Genomic DNA, 26,277 nt, shown 5'->3' with positions numbered 1-26,277 from the left:
TCATTGACCGCCATATGTAATCTTCTGTTAGTTAAGGAGGGAAAGAGCAGTACAACAATGTGTGGGGGATGAACGTATTATATAGTATAGGCATTGTGGCTGACACTCATAGATGCATAAAAAAAAATTATCGATTTTTACTTATATCGTGTAATTTAGAGGTACAGGTAGACATTTTTGTCCACGACCGGAGAGCTGATGACCTATCCACTGGATAGCCGATCATCAGTATATGATCGGTGGGGGTCCGACACCAGGACCGATCAGCTTCTCTGGCTGCCTCCGGATGTCCATGACACAGGAGCAGATGGCTCCGGTCACGGAATAGCGGGCAAGCTGCTGTATTCAAGTGAATAAAAGCAGAGCTGCAGTTCTGCAGAATGGCCGCTAGGCAGTGCCATCTGCTTCCGGCTCCAACTACTGCATGGCATTCACAACATCGGGCGCCCGGATCAGATGATCGGTGCGGGGTCCGGGTGTCGGACCTGCACCGATCATATACTGATGACCTATCCAATGGATAGGTCATCAGTTGTCCGGTTGTGGACAAGCCCTTTAAGATAATTTGGAAATTACTGTAGACTGGGGGCAATCTGCAGCTTTCAGTAAAGAAATTTGAGAAATCTAACCGTTATATACCATAATGCAGAGGTATCTAACCAGCAGAGCTACAGCTGTATCACTGTACAGGGATTGTTACACTGTGCAGGGTGTTACTGCCATGGGGGCACTGTTGCACCCTTTTCATAGGGGACTGTGGCAGGCTCTGTCATTGCGGCTGTAATTATAGTGCTCTTGTTGTCTTCTATGGAGATACTATAGTTGGTTCTGCTCATGTTCAACCAGGGCAAGAACATGGATTAGGCATTCACAATTATATGGGACTAGTTTACATCACTAAAGTCTGTTTTGCCTTTACATACTTTTCACCAAAAATAAAAATCTATATTGGAAGATGAAAGCTAAAACATTTTTGGGGGGCAAAAAAATATGGGGCTGGTATTGAGCCTTAGATGAGTGAGTGCGCATCTACTGTACGTCTCCATCTTGTCCTGATCCTGCCGTAATGGGGTTTTCCCACAAAGAAAATTCTTCCCCTAGACACAAGATAACTGATAAATGTCTGATCACCTGCACGAGGGGTGCCGAGCCCACCATTCCTCCTCACTGCTCGACCACAGTAAGGAGATTGAATGAAGCGGTGGTCGACATGCGCCCTGCCATTTAATGTCCAAGGGGCTGAAGGTCGCTGCTTTCAAAGTTCTCATCACTGCTGTCGTGGAGCGAGGAGGAATAGGGGGCTCAGCCCCCCATACTAACATTCAGTGTGGGCCCCAGCCCAGCATGTATGTATGACACTCAGATCGAGTCAAGGGCCAAATTTGCGACTCCCATAATGCTACAACTTGAAAACCACTGAACTATAAACTATTTCTGTAATAGGTCTAGAAAAATGAATCAATCCAGACATACACAGAGTGATTACCTTCTCCAGTATAACCAATAGTTCCCAAATGTGTATAGAGAAAAAAAATACAAAAACGACCTAAGAATGTGTTGAAATGAGTTACCACCCGGCTGCACAACTTAAAACAGGAAATCTACAATTTTATGTATTTGGAAAGGCCATTCTCATATTGCAGGGACCCGGAATAGAGCGGATGATATGGAGCCCCTGTAGTTAGTAAGTTTAGCATTAAAAGAGCAGATGAACGTCCGTGAGATCTTTGCTGGACTTCATGAATAAAAAGGTCGGCCATTTATTTGATTGAGCGTTACGTAATACTACATTTCTACTGGCAGCTGATGGCCAGGGGTTAAAGTAGCCGGAGCTGATCAGGACGACTTCATTCCGAGAAGGGGATTTTAGTTGCCCATTGCAATGAAAATATAGTTTTTTTAGGACACCTACAGAACAGAGATCTGAATTTGATGGCTAATAGAATATCTCATTTACATTATATCTGAAAGGAGGGAGACGAGCATCTGTTAGACAAAACAAGGCATCAGCTTCCAGACAAGGTGAAGTCAGACCATCCTCATAGACATTAGTTTGTCGGTTTCATGTCTATGGCCGGCTTCACGTAGACTTGTAAACTTTACACTTGGCTGGTGACAAATAGATGAGTCCCTTGGGAGCCAATATATCAGGCAAATAGTAGCTTCAGGATAGATGGCTGAGGTTAGAATCAAAAGTTGCATAGAGTTACTCCGCTGCCAGGTTTTATTTTTTGCCTGAAGTTTTAAAAGACGTCCTAGATAACCAAACACCCCAACTTCATATATGAAAAAAATACACATTGTATCAACCAGGTTTATTTTGATTTTCAAAAAAGCATTTTGCATAAACTTTAGAACATACAGACAATAGGCAGACACCTCTATATATTAAGGAATATTTTCAGCTGCAGCGCATGTGTTATACATTTCATTTCAGCTGCAGCGCATGTGTTATACATTTCATTTCAGCTGCAGCGCATGTGTTATACATTTCATTTCAGCTGTAGCGCATGTGTTATACATTTCATTTCAATGAAGCGCTGAGTTATCGATGCATTCAGAAGTTTAGGAAACAAATGGGGGACAGACTCTTGTGTCGAATGTTTTGTAACAACGGCGGATAAATCCTCGGGCTGTTCTCTGGTCAGATAAGTATTCCAGTATTTCTGATTGATGACAGATTTGTGATTCTATTCTCCTTCCTGTTAGGAAAACCACCTTTCCTGTGGAACTGAAGCTAAATTATTGCATCTTTGAAACTCTTTTTGCTCTCAGTGACGTCATATAAATTGTAAGCAGAATATTATATTATTGAAGTTTGCGTTTTGTAAGTCAGGCTGATGACAGAGAAGACTACTAGAACATTTCTAGCTACAATATATCAATATATACATATATTATTATTATTTTTTTTTAATTATTTTTTTGGGAAAACAAATAAACCACAAGCTTCGGGTTCGGCTGGGTCAGGTTGTGCATCATTCTTGACACTGCAATGTATGAATTTTTGTGAATCAGGTGACACCTTTACAGTATAGCGTGATCTGCATTGTGCCTGACTTATCAGCAACATCCCCAACACCTAGTCCACTGTCTTAGAGCAGTATTACAGCTCCATGCAGAAGTTTTATATTTAGATTCAAAGATGGGATCCAATCACATCCGAAGAGATCAAGAAAGCTTTAGGGTGAAGCCAAACGAGGGGGATTTGCAGTACGGATTCCGCATTGTAAATCAGCAGCAATTTACAATACAAGTGGATGGGGTTTTCAAAACATGTAGCGGAAAAAATCTGCAATGAAAGCAGAGGATATTGCAGATTTTTTGTGTGGAAAAGCCGTGGGTTTTTACCGGGAATTTCACCCTTTTGCAATGCATAGGGTGAGACCCGTATCAAATCTACTGCTAAATCAGCAACAGAATTCGGATGCAACACATGCGGATTTCACAGCAGATTATAGGAGGAATTCACAGCAAAAGCCGCAGAAGAAAGTTGTCCACCACGTCTGGCCTTGGCCTTACACAATGATTTTGGAAAAAGCATGCCTGATCTTACAACACAGGATCCGATGAGTGCATGAATTCTCTATCTGGGTTATCTCAGTCTAGTCTAGAAATACAGTGTGATAAAATCCCAAGGCGTTAAATAATATATTGAGACCTGCTCTATCTGTACAGAGCATCCAACTATAGTGATTTTGCAGGTACAATTTATATTTTTTATTAGACTGTACAAATAAATTCTGCCAAAAGGCTTGTACGGATTTTCTAGTTTCAGGCTATACATTAGTCTGTAGCTTCAAAGCCATGGCTATATAGATTGCACTATAATGTAGTAGTATGTGATATTCTCAATAATGCAGCCATGATAAGGATTAGCAGATAGATAGCAATTAGCCTGAAAAAAAAAAAAAAAAATTACCACTTTTAACAACAGACCCCCCCCCCCCCCCCCCATCTTCCCAGAATTGCAGGACGTCATTGACAGGATCATTGAAAACTCAAGACAACTGAACACTGAGAAATCAGTTACACGTGGCACCAAAAGAGATGAAACCCAAAAGAGTGCACAAAATATCCATGTCAAATCCAAGGGCAACCAAAATATACGAACTCGGATGATATAAGTGGCCTCAAAGGATAGATCATTGAAAATGTCAGGAAGATGAGGCAGAGGATTTCCAATCATGAACGTCTCCAGAATGTGGATAGTTGTCTGAGGCTCCACTTAGGTGTTACAATTGTCACCAGATTCATAAAATAATTTACATAATCTTCCTGATACACAAGTATTAGATATGGTCATCTTAAAAACAGACACTATCTCAATGCGATGAGCCAGGTAGCTAAATGATTTCACGGGGCTGCTTTTCTGCTGTAAACTGTCAGTAATTGGTAACGGTCCACAGACTACAGACTGAGAAATGGCAGTGTTTGTAGTCAGGGAGGGCGGGCAGCTGTGGGAATTTTTTTAATCCTTTAGCTACCAGCTCAGTGAATTCAGACATTTTCTCTCTAATGAACATGCAGACTTAAAGGGGATGGCCACTTTAAGAAAACGATCAGGAGTGCATTTTGAAAAAGTATTTTAGTAAACTTACCGGGAAAACTGTAAAGTCAAAAAGTGTCATAAGCCACGACCGCGGCTCCAGTCTGGATGGAGGAGCCTGCGACTAGACACGTCACTCTACATTCTCTATTGTAATTACAATGGCCAACCCCTTTAAGTCATATTAATAGTCACCTTTTCTTATTTTCTCAGTTGGTCTGGCCTAGAGAAGGCTCCTTGTTCTTTTTGACACTCTGAATGGTTTAGACAATCACCTGACAAAAAAATATCACTACTTCTCAAGCTAAAAATCTCCACAGGTCTAGCAATTCCCCAAGTTGCGGGAATGTTAAGCCTTAAACCCTGCTCCACCCATGAACGTCCCCCAACACACGATACACCTCTTTTTATGCAAATTTACATAAGCCTTTCAAAAAAAACTGGACTGTTGGCAGGTATGATGTCAAATACCATAGACCAACTTAGAATCTACATAGTCAAGGTCACTATTAGTATTGCAGACCCACAGAGATCAAATTAGTATGTCCATTTCAAAGGGACGTAAAAACGTGATAGGTCCTCTTTAAAGGGAGGATTTCTGCTAATGAGCGTGCACCAGGGTTGCCAAACTGTAAATAACTAAACAAAAAGATTAAATTGGGCACCTTTTTACAGTGTCCCCTTTTTGAGGCTGGGGACCTTGTACAGGTTATTATGATCGTAATTATTGTCATTTTGCATTTCACAGTAGGTACAGCTCATGTGTTTATATTAGTATCTGACCTATAGACAATATAACTTATCATCTTTATCATTCATTATGGTTTTCCAATTTGTCAGTAATTTATTTTTAGCGGTCTCTGATTTTTATATAAATTGTCCAGAAAAAAATAAAAATCAGGTTGGCAATCCTGGTGTGTCTATTCGACCAATCTTCTAATATTTTAACAGTTGATGTTGTTAAGTGAAGCTACAAATTAAGTGCATGTAAAAAGAAAAACAAAGCCATGCTTTACATTCGCTTTAGAATTACCCATAGAAAAATCTGGTAATAAAAGCCAGAGATGAAAGATAAGGGAGAGTTTATAGTGGGGGAGGGGGGTATGGAGAGAACTTCCGGTTTGTTATCCTGCCATTATCAATAGTTTACTGGACTCTCATATCAATAATTTCATCCCATACTCGGCTTTGGATAACATGATGGCCTTGGTCTCACATAGTGGCGATTTTGGAATTTGCAAGGTAGAATAAGAAGTGGTCATTTCAGAATGTCAGACGTTCTCCCTGTTAAGAATGTATGAAATCTGAAAGAGAAAAGAGAAAGGCGATCAGTAAATCATTAGTGCAGAAATGAAACATTTGGTTGGGCACAGTCCAAATGACAGACCAACGTAAGGCTGCAGCAATGTATCCCAGAAGATAAGGTTAGGGATATACCAAACAGTGGTCCAAGTAGTAGACCAGGGCTTGCAAGATTATACATTGATGGTCTACACTTAGGAAAAGAGAACGAAGGGGCAGTGGTGATCCAGTAAGCGCCACATGTATGGACAGTCCACTGTGCCTGGATAAACAATGAAGGGGCCCTGGCACTGGTGCCCCCTTGTTCTGTTGATCAGTGGGGGTCTCAGGTGTTGGACCCCTAATGATCACATGTTGATGGCCTATGTTAAGGAAAGGTTATCAATATATGCTCTCAGAAAAACCTCTTTAAGAGGGAGCAAGCTAGGCAATTGCTCTGTATGCTTAACCATAGGGGGCACTGGAAGACCCCTCCTATCAACAAATCTAGTGAATTTTGCTATTTCGATCATGTCATCAGCAATGCCCACTTTACTGATGCAATGACATCACATGATGTGAAATCATGTCACCAGATAAGTGACCCGCCACCACCCACTTGCACATGAACTTATTTGGACATGGTGTATTTTAAACGTTCATATATGAATTTATTTATTACTTTATTTTGTCCCCTTTATTAAGATCTTCATTTTTATTGCCCTTCTACGCAATTATTCATTTTCTATATGATTTTACACAGAAGATGTGGCACTTATATTATAAATTCACTGGGATAGGCATCTGTGCCCTCGCCAGGCAATCGTGCACTTATAATGAATACACTGCAGATAACATGTTTCACTTGCTTTCTTCTTTCATCCATTTACTTGGATGGGGCTGTGCTGCAGTTCCCTGCACAGGGGGGGGGGCCGGGAGTGTTACTGTGCAGGAGAAAATATGAAGGGACCATGGACCATCCATTCTCTGGATCATCAGGGGTCACAGATGTGATCAGGATGTTATGGCGTATCCTAGCCATATGCCATAACATAATGATGAGAATACCCCTTTATATTTGTATTGATGACTAACAGTTTGCTTTGTTTCTTGAGATAACATGAGATAAATTTAGATCTTAAACTTACGTTCGTCTTGTGCTCCTCGAAATGAAGTTTGGACTGAAAAAAAAAAGTAAAATCAGTATGGGTGAAGTTTTTGAGGGTGAAAGAAATGTTGCTGGTGGGGGACTTTTAAAGAAATTTCCAGATGCGAATCATAAATAGTGTTATTACTCATATACAACAGCTCAGGCTCTGTTCACTCTGGCAGAATGTTTTCCATTTTTACATAATAGATGCCGAATATGACAGATCCGTTAGGATCAGTCATGGTTAGTAATGATCTTTTTAATGGATCCATCATGATCAATTATGATCGGTTTTTTTACTCCCATTGAGGCTCTGTTCACATCTGCGTTCTTCATTTCTGTTGTACTGCTCCATCATAGAACAATGAAACCAATGTCAGTCACGGATCCGTCTAATGACATACACCAACTGTGCCTGACGATCCCCATCAACTATAATGGGGTTCTCCGGGTTTGCGCCACGATGTCCGTGGTTTTACCAGACAAAACAGCGCAGCATGTTGTGCTATTCTATACAATACTTTTGACTGTATCTGTAACGAAGATGGGAACACAGTCAGACTCATAATGGGTCCGTCAGGTATCAGTTTTTTCTTTTTACTGGATAGAATAGCGCAGCAAGCGACGATATTCTAACCTGCGAAAAGCAACAAAAATTTGACAAAAAATAACTACCACAAGTGTGAACATAGCCTTAAATATGTCACCTGAACTTACAATGACACTTTAAGCGTAGATGATGGGATTATCTGTTACCTTTTCGCCCTCTCATGTAGATCACAATTCCAGCAACGAGAAAAACAGCGCCCAAGACAAATCCACCAATTCCAGTTGCCAACTTATTTTTGGCTGAATCTGATATCTGTGGGTCTGAGGGAAAATAAATATCTGGATTACTCGACTGTTAAAATACAGCAAATACCCTTTTGCCATGGAATAAACGTCTTGCCGCATGGGCTACAAAAGAACACGAAACAAAGGATATATCAAATCAAGTTTAATGTGGATAAATGTAAGGTTACGCACTAAGGCCGAGAAAAACGATTTTATAATTATGTATTAGTGATATATAGTTAGAAATAGTAAAACAGCCATTGAAAGATGACAGTAAGCTTAAACTTTAGCAACCAGTGCCAGGCAGCTGCTGCTAAGGGAAGTAAAATCATCAGATGCATAAAAAAAAAATGAGGCCTCGATGCCTTTGACAAGAACATAATTTTGTTTCTGTACAAATCACTAGTCAGACCACACATGGAATATTGTATACAATTTTGGGCACCTGTGTATTAGGACATGGCTGAACCAGTGTAATTTAGGCTGGGTTCACACGAGCACATTAACGTCCGTAATGGACGGACGTATTTCGGCCGGAAGTCCCGGACCGAACTCAGTGCAGGGAGCCGGGCTCCTAGCATCATAGTTATGTACGACGCTAGGAGTCCCTGCCTCTCCGTGGAACTACTGTCCCGTACTGAAAACATGATTACAGTACGGGACAGTTGTCCTGCAGAGAGGCAGGGACTCCTAGCATCGTACATAACTATGATGCTAGGAGCCCGGCTCCCTGCACTAAGTTCGGTGAGGGACTTCCGGCCGAAATACGTCCGTCCATTACGGACGTTAATGTGATCGTGTGAACCCAGCCTAAGGGAACGGGTGGATTCCAGTACCAAGAAAGGTTATCAAACTTGAAGCTATTCAGTTTGTAAAAAACACGGAAAAGGAGCGACCTAATTACAATGTACAAATACATAAAATGGACAGTATGGAGATATTTCGAATGATCTTTTTGAACCTTGGCCTCTAACAGTGACAACGGTGCATCCAACATCTAGAGGAAAGAGGGTTTTATCATAATCTTAAACGGCAATTCTTTACTCTAAGGCTGGGTTCACACGACCTATTTTCAGACGTAATGGAGGCGTTTTACGCTTCGAATTACGTCTGAAAAAACGGCTCCAATACGTCGGCAAACATCTGCCCATTACTTGCAATGGGTCTTACGATGTTCTGTGCCGACGACCTGTCATTTTACGCGTCGCTGTCAAAAGACGGCGTGTAAAATAACAGCCTCGTCAAAGAAGTGCAGGACACTTCTTGGGACGTTTTTTGGAGCCGTTTTCTCATAGACTCCAAAGAAAACAGCTCCAAAAACGGCCGTAAAAAACACAGTGAAAAACGCAAGTTGCTCAAAAAACGTCTGAAAATCAGGGGCTGTTTTCCCTTGAAAACAGCTCCGTATTTTGAGAAGTTTTTGACTCTGCGTGTGAACATACCCTAAGGGTTTGTGCACACGATAACTGCATTTACGTCTGAAATTACAGAGCTGTTTTTCGCCGTGTCTTTTACGGACGTAATTTGGAGCTGTTCTTCATTGAAGTCAATGAAAAACGGCTCCAATTACGTCCCAAGAAGTGTCCTGCACTTCTTTTGACGAGGCTGTTATTTTACGCGCCGTCTTTTTTTTTTTTTCTTTATCAAAGATTTTTATTTTGAAAATATACACAACATAACAGCATATACATGGTTTCATACATTTGCAAAATTCACACACAGTGCAATATAACCACTTCAATATCACATAAAGTATGCAAAGACACAGAGCAGCAGTAGGAGGTAGCCTCCTAATCAGTAAGCAAAAACTATATAAGAATGCAATGAAAATAACAGTCCCATAAGTGCAGCAAAGATAGTGCATTATTTAGGGGAGCCAGTCCCCACAAGTGGATAACAATTATCGCATATAAGTGCACATTATACGACAGACTAACACAGACACAAGACAACAAAGGGAAACACATACGGACATAGCACGCAAAAAGTAGGCTTTATATAGGTATTCAAAAGAGGCCATCCAGCCAGAGAGGTAAATCATCACCACCCCGGAATCCAGACCACACTGCCCAGGTGCGGACAAAGAGCTCAGCTTTACCCTGATCAGCAGACATTAACTCCTCCATCCTCATAATTCCGTTCACCTCCGTCACCCATTCCTTCAGGGAAGGCACAGTGCTGGATTTCCAATGACGAGGAATCACTGTTCTTGCTGCGGTCAAAAAATGCCGAAAGACACTCTTTTTGAGGTGTGAGAGTGATCCCGGAACCATGGAAAGTAAACCAATAGAGGCCGAAGTCTGAACCTCAGTATGAAAAAGTTTATTACCGAGATCAAAAATCTTTCCCCAAAAGGGACGAAGTATGGGACAATCCCACCAAATGTGCAGCATGGTTCCAGGAGCCTCCCCACATCTCCAGCATTCATCAGGTACATCAGGGAATATCCTATGCAGTAAAGAAGGACAGCGGTACCATCTAGTGAGAATCTTATAATTTTTTTCCTGGGCAAAGCACGAAGTCGGCAGCTTATTCGCCAGGAAGAAAGATGTGCCCCACTCCTCAGCAGAGTGTCGAGTCCCCAATTCCTCATCCCATGCGGTGGTGAATGTCAGCTGAGAGTAATCGTATTTAGGTAGGAGGATCCCGTGTAAAAAAGACAGCACATGAGAGGGGGCAGTAGTCAACAACAAGTAGTGTTCCAGAGGAGTCTTAACCTGCAGCAAAGCAAAACGGTAAACTGAAAATAGGACCACCAAACCGGACGTCCCCCCGGGCAGGCCCTGGAGACCACAGACTGTGACAAGATTGTACCCTCAGGTGTAAGAGTCTTAGCCAAGAAACTACCGTCCTGTCTCTGCCAACAGAGGAATGTGCCCACACCCACCGCCGGAGGAAAGGAAGGATCATCAAAAAGAGGGGTTAGAGGACCTGGACGGTGAACAATGTCCATCGTAGCAATGATCCGCTCCCAGACTACAAGAAACTGACGTGTGAGGTAAGGCAGAGAAGATGAAGGTCGCTGAGAAGCAGACAACCAAGGCAGAGACGACAGTGCTAGGGGAGACATAGCCTACGCGCCGTCTTTTGACAGCGATGTGTAAAATAACAGGTCGTCGGTACAGAACATCGTAAGACCCATTGATAGTAATGGGCAGATGTTTGCCGATGTATTGGAGGCGTTTTTTCAGACGTAATTCGAGGCGTAATACGCCTCCATTACGTCTGAAAATAGGTCGTGTGAACCCAGCCTTAGAGAAACTATAAAACTAGCTGCTACAAGATGTTGTGATGGTTTCTTCATTGAACAAGTGTAAGGAGGGGTCTGGGTGCTTTTCTAGATTACTGGAGATGGGTTTTTCCATCTAATATGAGTCTATTGACATCCGCCTCAACATTACAGGATTAGAGGTTGGACACGATGGACCGGTGTCTTTTTTTTAAACCTTATTAGTTATGTAACTATAACAGAGAAAGAGAGAGATAGAAAGGAAGAAGAGAAAGAAAGAGAGATGACACCCGCAAGCAACAGCCGGGATGGGAAATAACTCAGATAACGGTTGTTTAACCCCTCAGATGCTGCGGTCAATAGCGATTGCGTCATCTAAGTAGTTAGACAGAGGGAGGGGGCTCCCTCTGTCCACCCACCCCCCACGATTTCGTGCTGATCGGTTTCCATGGCAGCCTGAGGCCTATTGAAAGCCTCCAGGTCTGCAATCATTGCCCCTAAAATGTTTCTAAATAATTAAAAAAAAACAAAAAACAACTAAGGCCTCATGCACACGACCGTAAAAACTCCCGTTATTACGGGTCGTAATTACGACCCGTAATAACGGGCTCATAGACTTCTATTGGCGACGGGTGCCTTCCCGTTTTCTCACGGGAAGGTGCCCGTGCCGTTGAAAAAGATAGAACATGTCCTATTTCAGGCCGTAATAACGGCACGGACAGTCCATAGAAGTCTATGGAGCTCTCGTAATGACGGGTGGCTACATGTGTGCACCCGTCATTACGGCAGCGTTGCTAAGCGACGTCCGTAAATAGTCACTGTCCAGGGAGCTGAAAGAGTTAACTGATCGGCAGTAACTCTTTCAGCACCCTGGACAGTGACTACCGATCAGTATAAACCTGTAAAAAATCAAAATAAAAGACGTTCATACTTACCGAGAACTTCCTGCTTCCTCCAGTCCGGTCTCCCGCCCGTTGCCTTGGTGACGCGTCCCTCTCGACATCCGGCCCGACGTCCTGGATGACGTTTCAGGCCATGTGACCGCTGCAGCCAATCACAGGTCAATCACAGGCTGCAGCGGTCACATGGACTGCCGCGTCATCCAGGGATGTCGGGCTGGATGTGAAGAGAGGGACGCGTCACCAAGACAACAGCCGGGTAAGTATGAATTTCTTTAACTTTTATTACAGAAAGGGCTGTCCCTTCTCTCTATCCTGCACTGATAGAGAGAAGGGGCTGCCGATTAGTGCAGTGCTATTTTGCCGCCAAAAACGTGCCCGTAAATACGGGTGGAATACGGGTGACACCGGGCCCATATTTACGGGCACGGGTTCGTAAATACTGGTGCAAAACGGGTCGAATACGTGTGACACCGGACCCGTATTTACGCCAGTATTTACGGGTGGGAAAAAATACGGTCGTGTGCATGAGGCCTAAAAAAGTATAAAAACAAAAACTTTCGCCCATTTTTCAATAAAAATTATGTAAGCAATAAAAAAAGAAAAATAATACATAATTGGTATCTCCACGTCCGTAAAAGTCTGAACTAAAATATGTATTTAATCAGCCGTAGGAAATAAAAAATTCACAATGCAAGAATTTCTGTTTATTAGTCACTTCGCTCCCCCAAAATATTTAATAAAAAGTGATTCAAAAGTTGTATGTACCCTGAAATGGTATTAATAAAACTACATCTAACCCCACAAAAAAACATGACCTCACTCCGCTTCATCGACAGAGAAACAAACAAGTTGTGGCTCTCAGAATATTGCGACAAAAAGACACTTTATTAACAAATACTTTTTTCTTTGTAAAAGTATTACAATATAAAAAAAACAACTATATAAATTATGTAAAACTATGTAAAAACATGACACAAAGGACAATGGAGGAATCACGGTTTTATTCTTTACATTCCACCCCACAAAAATTTTGTTTTTTTCCCCCCAAGTCATTATATGGTACATTAAATTGTACCAATAAAAACGACAACTCGTCTTGCAAAAAGCCCTCATACGACCATATTGCCGGAAAAACAAAGTCATGGCTCTTGGAAGGTAATGATGCAAAAACAAAAAATCACAAAAAAAAATAACTAAAATTGGCTGCATCTCCAAGGGGTTAAGAGATCATTTGAATTGAAGGTAATTGGATACAACGGAATGTGTTCCAGCGGGTTTTGTTTTTTAAATAGAACTCTGCGGACAATAGCCGATTATAAAATAATAAAATGTCTACATACAGAACATTTTAGTTTGTCGTTTTTGGGGTCAGCGACATTTTTATTAAAGAGTGGCATGCTCTAGAGCAGGGGTCTCAAACTCGGCCGGGTAAGTGGGCCGCATATAGAAAAAATGGGAAGTTGACGGGCCGCATTACTTTCAAATTTGATACAATACAAAATTATTGTTAATCAATTAGTTATTTGAACTACTATAACACTATATTACTAGAATAATAGCGCTAGGTTTAAAATTTTAGAGATTTCTCCACGTGCTTATTTCAACAATCCAGCTTTCCAGTTTAAGTGTCGCTAAATGCAGTCCGGCGGCTCAGTTAGCACACATGTCAAGATTGGGCAGCCCCTTTTTAGATAGTGCCGCAGTGCCCTCTGTGGATGCTGCCGCAGTGCCCTCTGTGGATAATGCAACACACCCCTAGATAAGGCCACAGTGCCCTCTGTAGATAAGGCCACAGTGCCCTCTGTAAATAAAGCCACAGTGCCCTCTGTAGATAAGGCCACAGTGCCCGCTGTAGATAAGGCCACATTGCCCAGTGTAGATAAGGCTACAGTGCCCTCTGTAGATAAGGCCACAGTGCCCTCTGTAGATAAGGCCACAGTGCCCTCTGTAGATAAGGCCACAGTGCCCTCTGTAGATAAGGCCACAGTGCCCTCTGTAGATAAGGCCACAGTGCCCTCTGTAGATAAGGCCACAGTGCCCTCTGTAGATAAGGCCACAGTGCCCTCTGTAGATAAGGCCACAGTGCCCTCTGTAGATAAGGCCACAGTGCCCTCTGTAGATAAGGCCACAGTGCCCTCTGTAAATAAGGCCACAGTGCCCTCTGTAGATAAGGCCACAGTACCCTCTGTAGATAAGGCCACAGTGCCCTCTGTAGATAAGGCCACAGTGCCCTCTGTAAATAATGCAACACACCACTAGATAATGCCAGTGTCCTCTTCAGATACTGTCACACACCCACTTGTAGATAATGCCACAGTGCCCTCTGTAGAGGCTGCCACAGTGCCCTCTGTAGAGGCTGCCACAGTGCCCTCTGTAGAGGCTGCCCCAGTGCCCTCTGTCGAGGCTGCCCCAGTGCCCTCTGTCGAGGCTGCCCCAGTGATGTCAGGGGCTTGCCCAGAGCTGGAGTCCCAGGCAGAGCGCTAGTAGGCTCTTCCTGGGACTCCAGCTGTGCTCCTGACATCACTGGGACTCCTGCTCTGGGGAAGCCCCTGACATCATTGTCCATGTATGGACAGAGATGTCAGAGGCTTCCCCAGAGTTCCGGAGCAGAGCCCTCTGCCCGGGACTCCGCTCTGGGGAAGACCCTGACACACTGTCCATATATGGGCAGATATGTCAGGGAATTCCGCAGCGTCCCGGAGCAGAGCCTATACTAGCGCTCTGCCCGGGACTCCGCTATGGGGAAGACCCTGACACACTGTCCACATATGGGCAGCGATGTCAGGGAATTCCACAGAGTCCCGGAGCAGAGCCTGTACTAGCGCTCTGCCCGGGACTCCGGCTCTGGGGAAGCCCCAGACATCGCTGTTCATATGTGGACAGCGATGTCAGGGAATTCCACAGCGTCCCGGAGCAGAGCCGACACCAGCGCTCTGCTCAGGACTCCGGGTCTGGGGAAGCCCCAGACATCGCTGTTCATATGTGGACAGCGATGTCAGGGAATTCCACAGAGTCCAGGAGCAGAGCCGACACCAGCGCTCTGCTCCGCTCTGGGCAAGACCCTGACAAACTGTCCATATATGGGCAGCGATGTCAGGGAATTCCACATAGTCCCTGAGCAGAGCCGACACCAGCGCTCTGCTCGGCACTCCGGCTCTGGAGAAGCCCCAGACATCGCTGTTCATATGTGGACAGCGATGTCAGGGAATTCCACAGAGTCCAGGAGTAGAGCCTACACCAGCGCTCTGCTCCGCTCTGGGCAAGACCCTGACACACTGTCCATATATGGGCAGCGATGTCAGGGAATTCCACAGAGTCCCGGAGCAGAGCCTGTACTAGCGCTCTGCCCGGGACTCCAGCTCTGGGGAAGCCCCAGACATCGCTGTTCATATGTGGACAGCGATGTCAGGGAATTCCACAGAGTCCCGGAGCAGAGCCGACACCAGCGCTCTGCTCGGGACTCCGGCTCTGGGGAAGCCCCAGACATCGCTGTTCATATGTGGACAGCGATGTCAGGGAATTCCAGAGTCTCAGAGCAGAGCCGATACTAGCGGCTCTGTGTCCCGCGGGCCGCAGATGACAGCCCCAGGGGCCGCGTGCTTGAGACCCCTGCTCTAGAGTCTAGATCTTATTTTTTGCCACTTTTCTTCATATGCTTCTCTATAGGACTTCAAAAATGCCACTAAAAACGCTTGAAATGCATGGTGTTTTTTTTTTAAAAATACGTTTAAAAATGCAGTAAAAAAAATCGTATGTGAAGGGGGCCTTAAAATGTCACGGAGTAAATATATCCTTTTATTTCTAGTTAGTTGGTTTTTCAAAATATAAATTCAGGGCACATAGATTAGTGCCGACAAAAAAAATACTTACGCCAGTCTACCCGCTGCGGGGCCGCCAGGCTATCGTGATGAACCTCGCAGGTAAAAGTGTCGCCTTTCTGAATCTCAGTTTCCAGCATTACCAGGATTTGGAACGTCCAATCTCCATTCGGAAAAAGCGCAGAAGACTGAACCTTCGTGGTTTCTTCCTGCCCGTTCCGGAACCATTTCACCTCAACTTCAGATGGGTAGAAGCCAAACACGTTACATAGCAGGATGTGGTGAACGGTTTTCGAATCTTCATGATGGGGCATTAGGGACACAATTACATCAGGCTTAACTGGAATAGAAAAGAGAAATAGCAAGAGACGGAAATAGAATACGCTGCTGGCAAATACACATATGATGAGCCAAGACTTGGAGCATAAGGCCTTGTTCACACAGTGCAGATTTGCTGCAGATTTTGACAATATTTTTCAAGTCAAAACCAGAAATTCTAAACAGATTAAATATATATAGGAAGGCCTCATAGGTCTGCTCTCCTGAATCGATTTCTGGTTTTGGATTTAAAAATGCAGCAAAACCTGCCACAAATCTGCACTGTGTGAATAAGGCCTGAAGGCGTGCTCAGACCAGGCGGATTTGCTGCGGTATTCCACTGGTTACAGGCAGCAGTAGAGATCCACAGCAGACTTTTCTTTCTTTGGTTTCTATAGTTTTTTTGTTCAATTAGTTCAGACGTTGCAGAAAACAACGATGCAGAAAATAGCGTGTGGTGTGGAATTTACATTCCGCCACATGTTCAGACTGTCGGGAAGGAGATGCGGATTTCAAACTTTGCAGTGCAAAAACTGAAACCTGCGGCAAGACCTCCGCAAAATCCGCCACGTCGGGATGCGTCCACATATATGCGGATTTTGCAGAACATTTATTGTTTAATTGCTGAAAATTTGTAGCAAAAACTGAAGTGGAAAATTTCCGGCATATCTGAACATGCCCATTGGCTGGGATCTCACATTGCAGTTTAAGGGTACGTGCACACACAAAATCAAAAACGTGTGAAAATACGGAGCTGTTTTCAAGGGAACTCGCGTTTTTCGCTGCGTGTTTTACGCCCATTCTTGGAGCTATTTTTCTATAGAGTCAATGAAAAACGGCTCCAAAAACTGCTCAAGAAGTGACCTGCACTTCTTTTTTGCGGCCGTTTTTTTACGCGGCCGTTTTTCAAAACGGCCTCGTAAAAAAACGCCCTGTCGGAACAGAGCGCCGTATTTCCCAATGAAATCAATGGGCAGATGTTCAGAGGCGTTCTGCTTCTGATTTTTTGGCCCGAAAAACGGCCGATAATAAGCCATGTGAACATACCCTAAGAGTATGTTCACACAGGACGGATACGCTGCATAAAAGTATGCAGCGTATTCGTCCTAGAACCGGCAGGGAACACCGGCGGAAAAACTGCGCAAAAATGTGGTGCAGATTTTCAGCCGGAATCTCTGCTGCGGAAAACAGTGCTTGAAGAAAAAAAAAAATAGCCAATACTTATTCCCTTGGGCGTCGTCATAACAACACATCCCTCTGTTCTCCGTGCAGCCACACTTTCCTGGCATGACGCTGCAGTCCATGTCACCGCGGCAACTGTGATTGGCTGCAAGAGTCACATGGGATGAAACATCTCAGGAGGCCGGCTGAACGGAGAACAGAGGAACACGTCACTATGCTGACGCCCGGGGGTAAGTATCGTCATTTTTATTAATTTTAACAAAAAAAGGAAAAAAGGAAAAAAAAGAAGTACGGTAGCTTTTTTTTTTCACATTTGCCACTTTCCAAAAATTCCAACATTAGCTTTTTGTTGCGGTTTTTACTTCCCCACTGAGTACAATGGGGGAACCTGCAACAGGAAAGCAGCAATTCCGAAGCATAAATGAACATTCTGCAAATAAAAAACGCACCGCAGGTTAATTTATGAACGTTTTCTCGGCTGATTTTTTGCTGCAGTGTGTGCATGGGATTTGTTTGAATCTCATTCACTTTACTGATAGGGCATGACCACACATGGCGGAATTCCTCCGCAACTGTCCGCATCAATGCCGCACAGAATCTGCGTTGCAGATTCTGCAGCGGATCTGCACAAAATGTGCAGAAAATTGATGCGGACTGGCCGCTGCGGACTGCAGGAAAAGTGCTTCTCTTCTCCCTATTCAGTGCAGGATAGAGAGAAGGGACAGCACTTTCCCTAGTGAAAGTCAAAGAAATTCATACTTACCGCCCGTTGTCTTGGTGACGCGTCCCTCTTTCGGCATCCGGCCCGACCTCCCTGGATGACGCTCCAGTCCATGTGACCGCTGCAGCCTGTGCTTGGCCTGTGATTGGCTGCAGCCGTCACTTACACTGAAACGTCATCCTGGGAGGCCGGACTGGAGACAGACGCAGGGAGTTCTCGGTAAGTATGAACTTATATGTTTTTTTACAGATACATGTATATTGAGATCGGTAGTCACTGTCCCGGGTGCAGAAACAGTTACTGCCGATCGCGTAACTCTTTCAGCACCCTGGACAGTGACTATTTACAGACGTCTCCTAGCAACGCTCCCGTCATTACGGGAGCCCCATTGACTTCCTCAGTCTGGCTGTAGACCTAGAAATACATAGGTCCAGCCAGAATGAAGAAATGTCATGGTAGTAAAAACAATACGCTCCGCAGCACACATAAGATCTGCGGACTTCATTGCGGAATTTTGACTCTCCATTGAAGTCAATGGAGAAATTCCGCCATGAGTCCGCAACCAGTCCGCCACTGCTCCGCAACAGACAGAGCATGCTGCGGACAACAAATTCCGCTCCGCAGCCTATGCTCCGCAGCGGAATTGTACGCATCGTGTAAACGAACACTGCTAAATTAAAGTGAAAGTCAATGGACAAACGGCACCGCTGCGGATTAACGCTGCGGAGTGTCCGCAGCGGAATTTAAGTGAAATTCCGCTATGTGTGAACCCGCCCATACTGTATTATGCTGCGGATTTTCCGCAATGAAATCCTTTGCAGAAAATCTGCAGCTAATCCGCCCTGTGTGAACATACCCTGAGGGCTTATTCACACGAACATGTTATACATCCGTATGACGGCCGTCACACGGAGCTATGTAATTCAATGTGGCCGTTCACACGGCCGTTGTTTCAATGGACCGTGAGAAGGGTCCTTGAAAAAATAGGACTTGTAAAGCTGGGTTCACACAACCTATTTTCAGGCGTAAACGAGGCGTTTTTTACGCCTCGAATTACGCCTGAAAACACGGCTCAAATACATCGGCAAACCCATTGAAATGAATGGACAGATGTTTGCCGACGTATTTCAGCCGTGTTTTCAGGCGTAATTCGAGGCGTAAAAAACGTACTGTGCCGACGACCTGTAATTTTACGCGTCGCTGTCAAAAGACGGCGCGTAAAATAACAGCCTCGTCAAAGAAGTGCAGGACACTTCTTGGGACGTAATTCATTGACTTCAATGAAGAACAGCTCCAAATTACGTCCGTAATTGACGCCTCGCAAAACGAGAAATTACGTCTGAAATGCAGGAGCTGTTTTCTCCTGAAAACAGATCTGTAATTTCAGCCGTAATTGTCGATATCGTGTGCATATACCCTTAGGGTATAAGTGTCCCGCATATAATGTATATAAGTGTCCTGCATATAATGTATATAAGTGTCCTGTATATAATGTATATAAGTGTCCCGCATATAATGTATATAAGTGTCCTGCATATAATGTATATAAGTGTCCTGTATATAATGTATATAAGTGTCCTGCATATAATGTATAGAAGTGTCCCGCATATAATGTATATAAGTGTCCTGTATATAATGTATATAAGTGTCCTGCATATAATGTATATAAGTGTCCTGTATATAAGTGTCCCGCATATAATGTATATAAGTGTCCCGCATATAATGTATATAAGTGCCCCGCATATCATGTATATAAGTGTCCTCTATATAATGTATATAAGTGTCCTGCATATAATGTATATAAGTGTCCCGCATATAATGTATATAAGTGTCCCGCATATAATGTATATAAGTGTCCTGCATATAATGTATATAAGTGTCCCGCATATAATGTATATAAGTGTCCTGCATATAATGTATATAAGTGTCCCGCATATAATGTATATAAGTGTCCCGCATATAATGTATATAAGTGTCCTGCATATAATGTATATAAGTGTCCCGCATATAATGTATATAAGTGCCCCGCATATAATGTATATAAGTGTCCTGCATATAATGTATATAAGTGTCCTGCATATAATGTATATAAGTCTCCTGCATATAATGTATAGAAGTGTCCTGCATATAATGTATATAAGTGTCCCGCATATAATGTATAGAAGTGTCCCGCATATAATGTATATAAGTGTCCCGCATATAATGTATAGAAGTGTCCTGCATATAATGTATAGAAGTGTCCCGCATATAATGTATAGAAGTGTCCCGCATATAATGTATATAAGTGTCCTGCATATAATGTATATAAGTGTCCCGCATATAATGTATAGAAGTGTCCTGCATATAATGTATATAAGTGTCCTGCATATAATGTATAGAAGTGTCCCGCATATAATGTATATAAGTGTCCCGCATATAATGTATATAAGTGTCCTGCATATAATGTATATAAGTGTCCCGCATATAATGTATATAAGTGTCCTGCATATAATGTATATAAGTGTCCCGCATATAATGTATATAAGTGTCCCGCATATAATGTATAGAAGTGTCCCGCATATAATGTATATAAGTGTCCCGCATATAATGTATATAAGTGTCCCGCATATAATGTATATAAGTGTCCTGCATATAATGTATATAAGTGTCCCGCATATAATGTATATAAGTGTCCTGCATATAATGTATATAAGTGTCCCGCATATAATGTATATAAGTGTCCCGCATATAATGTATATAAGTGTCCCGCATATAATGTATATAAGTGTCCCGCATATAATGTATATAAGTGTCCCGCATATAATGTATATAAGTGTCCTGCATATAATGTATATAAGTGTCCTGCATATAATGTATAGAAGTGCCCCGCATATAATGTATATAAGTGTCCCGCATATAATGTATATAAGTGTCCCGCATATAATGTATATAAGTGTCCTGCATATAATGTATATAAGTGTCCTGCATATAATGTATATAAGTGTCCCGCATATAATGTATAGAAGTGTCCTGCATATAAGTGTCCTGTATATAAGTGTCCTGCATATAATGTACATAAGTGTCCCGCATATAATGTACAGGGTGGGCCATTTATATGGATACATCTAAATAAAATGGGAATGGTTGGTGATATTAACTTCCTGTTTGTGGCACATTAGTATATGGGAGGGGGGAAACTTTTCAAGCTGGGTGTTGACCATGGCGACCATTTTGTATCCAACTTTCGTTTTTTCAATGGGATGAGGGTCATGTGACACATCAAACTTATCGAGAATTTCACAAGAAAAACAATGGTGTGCTTGGTTTTAACGTTACTTTATTCTTTCATGAGTTATTTACAAGCTTCTCTTTGTTTACAGCCATTGACATGTCGCAGAGGTTAACACGTGACGAGCGGATAGAAATTGTGTTGATGTCTGGTGAACGCAGTACCCGGGTCATTGCAGCAGATTTCAATGCAAGACACCCTGCGAGACCACCCATCTCCCATGTTACAGTTTGCAAACTGCTTGCCAAGTTTCGTGAAACTGGTTCAGTGTTGGATTTGCCCAAATGTGGACGCATGAAAACTGTCACTAATGAAGAAACATCAGTGGCTGTCCTAGCTTCATTCAGCAAGAGCCCACAGCGTAGCACTCGCCGCATGTCACTGGAGAGTGGCATCAGTCCAACATCCCTTCAGCGGATATTAGTTACTCACAAATGGTACCCTTACAAACTCCAGCTGCTGCAGCATCTCAACGAGGATGACCCAGATCGGCGCACTGAATTTGCAGAATGGGCAAAACAAAAATTGGAACAGGACCCTCAGTTTACACAGAACATTTTGTTCAGTGATGAGGCAAACTTTTATGTGAATGGTGAAGTTAACAAACAAAACCACCGCTATTGGTCTGACACTAACCCACATTGGATAGATCCCTCCAAGACTGTTAGAACACAAAAATTGATGGTATGGTGTGGTATATGGGGTACAAAGATAGTGGGGCCATTCTTCATCAATGGAAACCTCAAGGCCACGGGATATCTGACATTGCTACATGATGATGTGTTTCCCTCTTTATGCACTGAAGCTGGCACGTTCCCTGAGTTTTTCCAGCAAGATGGTCACCACCACATTATGGGTGTCAGGTCCGAGCATTCCTAGATGAACAGTTTCCTGGAAAGTGGCTTGGTCGTCGTGGGCCAGTTGAATGGCCCCCTAGGTCTCCCGATCTGACCCCCTTAGACTTTTATCTTTGGGGTCATCTGAAGGCAATTGTCTATGCTGTGAAGATACGAGATGTGCAGCAACTGAAACTACGGATACTGGAAGCCTGTGCTAGCATTTCTTCTGCGGTGTTGCTATCAGTGTGTGAAGAGTGGGAGAAGAGGGTTGCATTGACAATCCAACACAATGGGCAGCACTTTGAACACATTTTATAAGTGGTCAGAAACTTGTAAATAACTCATGAAAGAATAAAGTAACGTTAAAACCAAGCACACCATTGTTTTTCTTGAGAAATTCTCGATAAGTTTGATGTGTCACATGACCCTCTTCCCATTGAAAAAACTAAAGTTGGATACAAAATGGCCGACTTCAAAATGGCCGCCATGGTCAACACCCAGCTTGAAAAGTTTCCCCCCTCCCATATACTAATGTGCCACAAACAGGAAGTTAATATCACCAAGCATTCCCATTTTATTTAGGTGTATCCATATAAATGGCCCACCCTGTATATAAGTGTCCCGCATATAATGTATATAAGTGTCCTGCACTTCTTTGACGGTCATTGTTGGACAGCTGTCAAACGACGACGCGTAAATGACAGGTCGTCTGCACAGTACGTCGGCAAACCCATTGAAATGAATGGGCAGATGTTTGCCAACGTATTGTAGCCCTATTTTCAGGCGTAAATCAAGGCATAATACGCCTCGTTTACGTCTGTAAATAGGTCGTGTGAACCCAGCCTAAGGGGGCTGCGTGATATCGCGTCTCGCAGCACAGAGCACGGATGAACCTCGAAAGTGAGAAACTAACGTTTTTCACGTCCGAGATCCGCAACGCTTGTGTGAATCCGGCCTGAGGTTCAGTTCACACATTGCATAAATACTGCAGATTTTCTGCAACGGAATTAGTTGCGGAAAATACGCAGCAAATACAGTAGCAGGAGAGTGGATGAGATAAAACAAATGTCACCACACGTTGCGTAAATATGGAGCGGACAAACTGCTTAAATTGAATTTTATTCCGCAGCACGTCAATTGTATGTGCGTAAACGCTGCTTCACCTTCACCGCAAAAAACGCATACTTACCCAGGAGTCTGTGTTTCGCCAGGCCGGCCTCCTGGGATGATGGTTCATCCCATGTGACTGCTGCTGCAGCCAATCACAGCTAGCAGGCCGGCTAATTGCTACAGTTTTCCACAGGGGACCATTCAGTGCGAAAAACTAAACCACGGTTTAGTGCGGTTTTTGGACTGGAATTCATTGCGGCGCACAGGGCGGATACGCTGCGTGCTTTCAGCAATTCCGCCCCATGTGAACTCAGCCTAATTGTGTTTTTTTGCTGCAAATAATGGCAAACCACACCATTTTGTTGCGATTCTACGAAGATCAGAGCAAAATGGCGCAGTTTTGTCATAAATCGCAGCAAAATGGCAGTTTGCCAAAATTCACTGAAAAATTTTATTAAATTGAAATGTGACATCCCAGGCAATAAACAGGCAACAAAATAATGAAACAGCGCAAAGCAACGTGAATAAAAAACAAAACACAACCATTGCACAAGTTTACCAAAGACAACAATGAAATTAATACACACACAATATATAATATATACACACACAATATATACACACAATATATACACACAATATATACACACACAATATATAATATATACACACACAATATATAATATATACACACACAATATATACACACAATATATACACACAATATATACACACAATATATACACACAATATATAATATATACACACACAATATACACACAATATATACACACAATATATACACACAATATATACACACAATATATACACACACAATATACACACAATATATACACACAATATATACACACAATATATACACACAATATATACACACACAATATATACACACAATATATACACACACAATATATACACACACAATATACACACAATATATACACACAATATATACACACACAATATACACACAATATATACACACACAATATATAATATATACACACACAATATATACACACAATATATACACACACAATATATAATATATACACACACAATATATACACACAATATATAATATATACACACACAATATACACACACAATATATAATATATACACACACAATATATACACACAATATATACACACACAATATATAATATATACACACACAATATATACACACAATATATAATATATACACACACAATATATACACACAATATATACACACACAATATATAATATATACACACAATATATACACGAGTCACCCCCCCCCCAGTGTATATATTATTATTGTTATGTCTCCTTTATATTCTACATGTAACATGTGCAGGTGTAATACAGTATATACAGGACTCACCTCTCCGGTCTGCAGTGAAGCTGTGGATGATATCATAGTTGGGTTTACAGTATCTCTCCACTCGGCTCCTCCTGTCTTCTAAGATTTGCGTATCCTTGTTCCAGTAATCTGCAGATGGTCTCCCGAACTCGGTCTTCGCTGTGAAATGACCGACATTGCTGTCAAAGTAAACAAACTCCTCCTGATTGTAGAAGTATCTCTGCAGAAACTGCACCTGCTGCGTCCCGTTCACAAAGCGACATTCTGATTTACCCTCAGTCACATAATCCACAGCAGCTGTAACAAAGAGCAGAGCGTTACACGGAGCCCACACTACACCAGCGCCACCCACCCGGGAACATGACAACACTCCACCAGCGCCACCCACCCGGGAACATGACAACACTCCACCAGCGCCACCCACCCGGGAACATGACAACACTACACCAGCGCCACCCACCCGGGAACATGACAACACTACACCAGCACCACCCACCCGGGAACATGACAACACTCCACCAGCGCCACCCACCCGGGAACATGACAACACTACACCAGCGCCACCCACCCGGGAACATGACAACACTCCACCAGCGCCACCCACCTGGGAACATGACAACACTACACCTGCGCCACCCACCCGGGAACATGACAACACTACACCAGCGCCACCCACCCGGGAACATGACAACACTCCACCAGCGCCACCCACCCGGGAACATGACAACACTACACCAGCGCCACCCACCCGGGAACATGACAACACTCCACCAGCGCCACCCACCCGGGAACATGACAACACTCCACCAGCGCCACCCACCCGGGAACATGACAACACTACACCAGCGCCACCCACCCGGGAACATGACAACACTCCACCAGCGCCACCCACCTGGGAACATGACAACACTACACCTGCGCCACCCACCCGGGAACATGACAACACTACACCAGCGCCACCCACCCGGGAACATGACAACACTCCACCAGCGCCACCCACCCGGGAACATGACAACACTACACCAGCGCCACCCACCCGGGAACATGACAACACTCCACCAGCGCCACCCACCCGGGAACATGACAACACTCCACCAGCGCCACCCACCCGGGAACATGACAACACTACACCAGCGCCACCCGCCCGGGAACATGACAACACTACACCAGCGCCACCCACCCGGGAACATGACAACACTACACCAGCGCCACCCACCCGGGAACATGACAACACTCCACCAGCGCCACCCACCCGGGAACATGACAACACTACACCAGCGCCACCCACCCGGGAACATGACAACACTACACCAGCGCCACCCACCCGGGAACATGACAACACTACACCAGCACCACACACCCGGGAACATGACAACACTACACCAGCGCCACACACCCGGGAACATGACAACAATACACCAGCGCCACCCACCCGGGAACATGACAACACTACACCAGCACCACCCACCCGGGAACATGACAAGACTATACCAGCACCACACACCCGGGAACATGACAACACTACACCAGCGCCACCCACCCGGGAACATGACAACACTACACCAGCGCCACCCACCCGGGAACATGACTACACCAGCGCCACCCACCCGGGAACATGCCAACACTTCACCAGCGCCACACACCCGGGAACATGACAACACTACACCTGCGCCACACACCCGGGAACATGACAACACTACACCA

General features: G+C 43.7%; 1 protein-coding gene across 1 annotated transcript; it reads right to left on the bottom strand.

The window, feature by feature from the left end:
- Positions 1-4,804: 4,804 nt before the first annotated feature.
- LOC142660060 (H-2 class II histocompatibility antigen, E-S beta chain-like) lies at positions 4,805-24,935 on the bottom strand. The gene is made up of 6 exons (XM_075836709.1): positions 24,926-24,935; positions 24,595-24,870; positions 15,816-16,103; positions 7,737-7,850; positions 6,979-7,011; positions 4,805-5,853 (listed from the first exon to the last, which is right to left on the bottom strand). The coding sequence occupies exons 1-6, from the start codon at positions 24,933-24,935 to the stop codon at positions 5,837-5,839; spliced, it is 738 nt and encodes a 245-aa protein (XP_075692824.1). The 3' UTR covers positions 4,805-5,836.
- Positions 24,936-26,277: the final 1,342 nt, after the last annotated feature.

The sequence above is a fragment of the Rhinoderma darwinii genome, chromosome 8 (assembly GCF_050947455.1).
Source record: "Rhinoderma darwinii isolate aRhiDar2 chromosome 8, aRhiDar2.hap1, whole genome shotgun sequence".
NCBI lineage: Eukaryota > Metazoa > Chordata > Amphibia > Anura > Rhinodermatidae > Rhinoderma > Rhinoderma darwinii.
The sequence above is the reverse complement of the archived record's forward strand: the minus strand, read 5'-3'. Positions and strand labels throughout refer to the sequence as shown.